This window comes from Fulmarus glacialis, unplaced genomic scaffold (genome assembly GCF_000690835.1).
Source record: "Fulmarus glacialis isolate BGI_N327 unplaced genomic scaffold, ASM69083v1 scaffold11086, whole genome shotgun sequence".
Lineage (NCBI taxonomy): Eukaryota > Metazoa > Chordata > Aves > Procellariiformes > Procellariidae > Fulmarus > Fulmarus glacialis.
In genome coordinates this window covers 114,595-121,029 of record NW_009218889.1, presented here as the reverse complement: position 1 = coordinate 121,029, position 6,435 = coordinate 114,595, and the positions used below count along the sequence as shown (strand labels likewise).

At 37.5% G+C, this 6,435-nt stretch overlaps 1 protein-coding gene across 1 annotated transcript; it reads left to right on the top strand.

Moving 5' to 3' along the window:
• The first annotated feature begins 590 nt into the window (after positions 1–590).
• LOC104078523 (NAD(P) transhydrogenase, mitochondrial-like) lies at positions 591–3,726 on the top strand. Its single transcript, XM_009580183.1, has 3 exons — positions 591–708; positions 1,670–1,785; positions 3,078–3,726. The coding sequence occupies exons 1-3, from the start codon at positions 618–620 to the stop codon at positions 3,225–3,227; spliced, it is 357 nt and encodes a 118-aa protein (XP_009578478.1). The 5' UTR covers positions 591–617; the 3' UTR covers positions 3,228–3,726.
• The last annotated feature ends 2,709 nt before the right edge of the window (positions 3,727–6,435 follow it).

Below are 6,435 nucleotides of genomic sequence, written 5' to 3'. Positions count from 1 at the left end.
GGCTGACGATTGTAGCCAGACAAAATGGCCTATTACTTTCAAAAGTAATTGAATAAAAAGCTTGTTGGTATCAGCTATTGCTGGGTGGAAAATTTAGTCTGTTGGTCCATCTTACAGTGTTGTGTTCCCAGACATTTCTGGCCATGACATTTCCTCCTGTGTTGTCACTAGAAGCGTCCAGCAGGTTCTCCAAAGCCACTTTGCAGGTGCAGCAACTTTCTGAAAGAATCTTCTTATGATGGAGGGATTGAAAATGTACTCCTAGCTTCTTTAGTTTTACTGGGAAATGAGCATATTCTTTGGTACACCTGTTGTCAGTCATACTTTTAACTTTGCAGAAAAGGAACCACTGCTCTCCAGGTGAAGAGTCAAATCTACAGGCCTTGTTGCCTTTCCCACTCACTCAGTTCCCTGCAACACTGGAAAAGTAATTACGATATTGTTAAGGTTTAAACATTTCTTCTTATTAATTCACATGTGTGCTTATACTTAAGAACTTCTCAACCTTGTAGGTTGCAGGTGGCAATTTTACTGTATGAAACAGAGTGGTCAGTATGTATTAATGGGGTTGGACTTTCTTTCCTGTTAGGTTTGGTATTCACCCTGTGGCTGGCCGTATGCCTGGTCAGCTGAACGTACTCCTAGCAGAAGCTGGTGTTCCCTATGATATTGTACTGGAAATGGATGAGATCAATGAAGACTTCCCAGGTTAGCATGCAAGCTATAAGTTTCCAGTAGATTGGATTTGATCTTGTCAATTTTGATTTGATTCTGTTTTTACATTGCCCAAGGATTTTAAAAACAGAAAATTTCTGTCAGGCCATTCAGTTTCTCTTTGTGTCTGTTGTGATACCACTGTAGAGGAGCAGAGGTCTTTCTCTTGCAATCTGAGTGCTCTCCCAGCAGATGGCAAGTGAGCACAGAGGAGTACAAGACATAGCCTGACTCAGAAACAGAAAACTGAGAAGCAGAGAGTACAGATAGGTAAAGCAAAGGGAAATACTGAATGCAGGAGTACAGAAAAGACTAGATATGAAGGGAGGTTAAATAGGACTATGAAACTTGTTTCCTCCAGAACCAAGAGAACAGGTTTTTTTAATTGCTTGTAGCTGTGAAGTAAATGACAAATGCTGTGTCTTTTTTATCACTGTTACCGTTCCATACAGGAAAACTACTGTTACTTCTTTAGGTCAGACCCTGTCATGTCTTGCAAACCAGTATAGCATTGTACAGAAAACTTTTTGCTTTCTTACATCTTTATTTAAAAATCAGGAAGTTGCTGGTAATAGGTTTTTCAAAAGAATATTCAAATGAAAAGCCGGGCACAAATAAATTTGAAGGTCGTGATGCTATGTGTGTATGAAACCACATTTAAATATCAAAGGTTTTAACTTTTGTGTGGTAGAGTGGTCTAACGAGTCCCTTGGAATGGGGTTGTAGATGCTTGCAGTTTGCTGGAGGTACTTGGTAGCACACTTGGACTCTCACATATAACTTGCCTGATAAGTTTGTAAAATATTTGTGAATGAAGTCCCCATAAATGTTTGTAGAGTGCTTACCATAAGGGGTTCTTCTGCCTCTAAAGATCAAATTTAACACAAAAATGTACATCAGCCTCAATGTTCAGGTTTCAGATAATTTTTCATCAGTTTTTTTTGTCTTGCTGCAGAAACTGACTTGGTCCTTGTAATTGGTGCAAATGATACAGTTAATTCAGCAGCTCAGGAAGATCCGAACTCTATCATAGCTGGAATGCCAGTTCTTGAGGTCTGGAAGTCCAAACAGGTGAGATTAACAGAGTTGCGTTAGGACCTATCTTAGGTAGCATGCTTTTAAAAACATGGCTTATAGGATAAGCTAAAAAGATTCTCCTACTCTTGTGGTTCCCGTGACAAGCTTTTCTGCAAGGGGTCCAACAAAACAGTCAGTACTTTGCAAGTGTGATGGAGTGTTCATGATTTTATAATCATCATCAGGTGCTTTAGTGAGACTAATGATAGCTGCAGTAGAAAAGACCAATGAAAGTGCTTCTGCTAAAAAATGTGATTAGAACAAACGATCTGCTCACATCTGCAGCCCTAAAGCATTTCTGTACAAATACCTGCTTTTTTAAGTTTATAGGAAAATTGATTGACAACTTTAATATGGAGGTGGAAATATGAAAATGAATAATATGCTTAAATAAAAAAATCCAAACAATGAGTGGCTAGGTTGAGTAGACAGCTTAGTCCGTCCAGATTGAACTGACAGTTTAGTTACCTCATCAGTTTTGCTCTTTGAAAGCAACATTGTCTGATGTAAAGTACACATACTTGAGTTTCCTTGACGTGAAATCTTTGATCTCTTATTCTGAACCCAATCGTAGCCTCAGTTCTTCTGTGGGTTAGCCATTCAACTACTTGCAGTCATAGGCACATACATTTATCAGTGTTTTGTGCATAGCTATGTGTTGCAATTTGAGAAATAAACAAGTATGTGGTTAAAGTTGGTAAAGCTTCACGGCTTCTCTGCTGAAGGTGCAGTGGTTAACTAAGTTGACATTTAATAGCTAAAACTGGCTGAAATTTATTTTAGGTGGGGTTTTTTGTTTGGTTTTGGGTTTGGTTATTTTTTTTTTTAATCCCATGTATGAAGTAATACAGAGAAATACCAGAGAGCGTAGTACCAAGTATTGATGTGAACACTCATCTGAATTGTGTTGCTGTCAGGGGGTTCTTAAAATAGTTCAAAACTAAAAAAGCCTCAAAAACCTGCTATGTTATAATAATCAGTGCCAATCTTGCTTTGACTTTATTACATGGAATAAAGTAAAAGCATATGCATGTGAAGTGTCCACAGTCTCTTCATCTGACATGCAATATTGTGTTTAACAATGAAATGTTTCTGAACCTGGTCCGGGTATCAATTTGTCTGCTGTATTAAAATTTGAAATACAGTTTTGTAGCAGTGAGCACCCTATTTTGGCCAGGGATCTCTCTTCCTCTCCCTTCATTTGGTGGGGGGTTGGTTTTGTGTTGTCTTTGAGGGGGGACGGTGGTTGGTTTTTGCTGTTTCAAACATGAAGTCTTTGTGTGCAGGTCATTGTAATGAAGAGATCCTTGGGAGTCGGTTATGCAGCGGTGGACAATCCAATCTTCTACAAACCCAATACTGCCATGTTGTTGGGAGATGCCAAGAAGACTTGTGATGCCCTGCAGGCCAAAGTCAGGGAATCGTATCAAAGCTAGACACTGATTTATGTTCTACTCATGATTGCGACTACAGTTTTGTCACAGAGGTCATGGAAAACGAGTTAGAGGAATCTCTTACTGTCATAATGCAGCTGGCATTTGGAGAAGACTGCATTGACTCCTAGGAGACGTAGTTCAGTCAGGAAATGTAGGCTTTTATGAAAGGATGGGCACATTAGCCCTTCAAACTAAAACTAAATCTCCCATGAGGCAATGCATTAAAGAATGAAAATGTGCTTTTTAAGGTTAACATTGAGTTGTTAGAAGGAGGAACTAGTAACTCATGGTCATCTTTAAGTAGTTACTGGCTTCCTCTTCCTAACTGTCTGTACTTCTGTCATGGAAATTCACTAAAAAATACTGTGCCAAAATTGTATTCTGTCTTATCATCAAAGCTGTTCTTTGGCCAGTATGGACAAAACAACTATTTATTTCATCAAAACTTAAAGCAAAATTACAAACAGATGCAAATAGATGCTTACATGATTTGAGATTCTGAACATAATGTTCTGTAACATCTCTTTAGAAAAATTGAACTGTTTCTTTTGTGGATTGTGTGGATGCTGTGAATCAGGAACATTTTAGAAAAGTTACTTTTCTTTAAAATACAGTTCCACTTTTTTGTAGTGCCCACTTACATTATGTAAAACAAAACACAGGATTTCAGGGACCTACCAGGTGATCTTCAAGCCTGACAAGGAAATGTACACTTACTTGCACTGCTTAACTGTTTTAAGCAGCTGCTAAATTCTCCATCTTTTCCCGTCATTGCCTTTTTAAGTGTCTGAGGAAAAATATGGTCCAGTTCTGCATGGCAGAACATCTTGCATACCTGATCTGTTCACAGAATTTGGACCACAGTGTTTCAGTTTGTGTTCACTTAGACTTTTAACTGTATTTGCTACTTTAAAATTTAGTGATGCTTTCTTAATTAACATTTTTGTGTTGCTGGAAAAGGCACTTTTGAACATATTTGAGATGCTGGAGTTTATTAGAATTTTTCTAAATAAATAAGCTATTGTTTGGACAGCACAGAAACATACCAAACTTAAAATCCAGTGTTTTGATTATTTGACTTTTCCCTAATCTAATTAAAAGCACTGTTAAATTCCCATAATAAGTTGAGCAAAGAATTAAATTAAATTATGACATAGATTGCTGTTTTGTTTTTATTATGTTAAGTGTACTTGAGTGGAACTCAAATATTTGCCTAGTAAAATGAATTTATCGTGTTTCCATAATGATGTAGCAACTGTCCATGGTGACGAAGGCTAAATAGAAATAGCTGTACTTGTGTTAGAAAGCATTTATATCTGGGGAATATAAACTATTATGAAGTCTTGAAATTAATCCATCTTGATTGATAGAACAAACATTTTTTTATTACACCATGTATAGAGACCTCATATAAAATATAGTATTTCTACTTAGCTACCTCTGTTTTTATGTGAAGATCACTTAAAATATGGACTTTGAACAGGTAATGCAGTAAGAAATGTAACAATGTATGAAAGAAGCTACCCTTTTTGCAAATCTCCTTTATATAATTTGAAATAAAAATTATCATGTAAGCATTAATATGTTGCACACTGCAGGAAAAGACTTGTAATTGAATTTTAATTTAGAACATCGTGGCAGCTATATTTGAATGTAGCACGTATGGCCTCTTGATTTCATTGTATTCAACTTTTCTTTTAAGTTTGCAAAAAGTAGTAGGTAAATGGGAGAAGGGGAAAGACAAGGAAATAATCCTCTATCTCTCTTTCTCCCAACTAAGCAAAAAAGGGATTTGAAGGGATTTAACATCCTAAAGTATTAATTTTTGTTTTGTCAAACTTGAAGTATCTGACTGCAGTATGCAACATGTCTCTTCTTCTAAGTAGCTAATATAAGACTTAGCTTTTCCTTTGTATTTGGAAAAAAAACCCCACACTGTTGGATCAGAGGTACCAGTGTTATCTTTAAAACTGTGCTTTACCATGGAACACCAGGTAATTGTTGAAGTGCTAATAAAAAGTCGATTATTTTTCTTTATTGATCCCTGTCTCTTTTCTCTCCTGTTGTGTTTCCTGAATTAGGTAAGTAGTCTGAGATTCTTTCTGTGAGTTAGGAGATCAAAATGCCACCAAAGGATGTTGAGATTGAAGAATGTAGTGAAAAGGAATCGTAGTGAAATATGTGTATATCTTTTCTTTTTTTAATTTGAGTGGTTCTTTAAAATATTCCTTCTCGGTGTGACTGATGTCACCTGACTGTAGCAACTTCACTATGAGCTCTTCTAGTAAATGAAGAGGGTTAGATAACTTCTGAGAGGAGTTGATCCCAGTATGTGTTGCCTTTTTGACTTTCTTTAAAAAAAAAAGGCAAAAAAAAAAAAAAGCCGTAAGGGCTAACTTGGCTGAGTACTTCATTGGCTGAGGTGCGAGATGAATCCTGTCCCTTTGAGCCTGATACCGTGTAAGTTTGCTTCAGTTCTTAGTTACTTAGTTCTACAAGACGGTCAAGTTGATTGTTTGTAATGATTTCAGTTTCTACCTTCAAAGTGAATGATAAATGAATAATTTTAGCCATCTGATAGGCTGTTCAATTGTATTATTGCACAAGTCTGATGTGCAACTTCCATGTTTTCTTCAAGCTTTGGTCAAGCTGAGACTGGAAATTTCTTTCAGAGGCTGTAGCCTGGCGTTGATTTGTGAGGTAACGTCTCTTCCCTCTTGATTGAGCAGACCACCTGGGAGGCATATACCCACAGCACATGGATTTGTAGTCTGACAAATGGTAAAGCCATAGCCTGTGTCCTTTTGTGGATCTGGCTGCTAGTTTGAAGATTTTACTCTCTGCCCATCTCCAACTGCTTATTATCACCCAAGAAGTGTTTACTGTAGCCTTCCTCAAGCAGGCTATGAAAATCTCTTCTGATCAGATCATGGCAAAGCAGTGCAGCAAGAACAAAAGGAGAGGATGGAGGACACTAACCTCTGTTCAGCTGGTGGAACTTTTCCAGTTTGCAGTGTGTGTCCATGGCCGTGAGACACCCTGGATCTTTGTTTTTAATACAAGTTGTTGCACTACTGAAGTTACAGAGGAATTTAGTTTGGAAGAGATACCTAGAGATAATTTTGTCCAGGCCCCTGCTGCAAGCAGATCCAGTTTGATCAGATTGCTCCAGGCTTTGATTTGAACATATCCTGGGTGGAGATGGCAC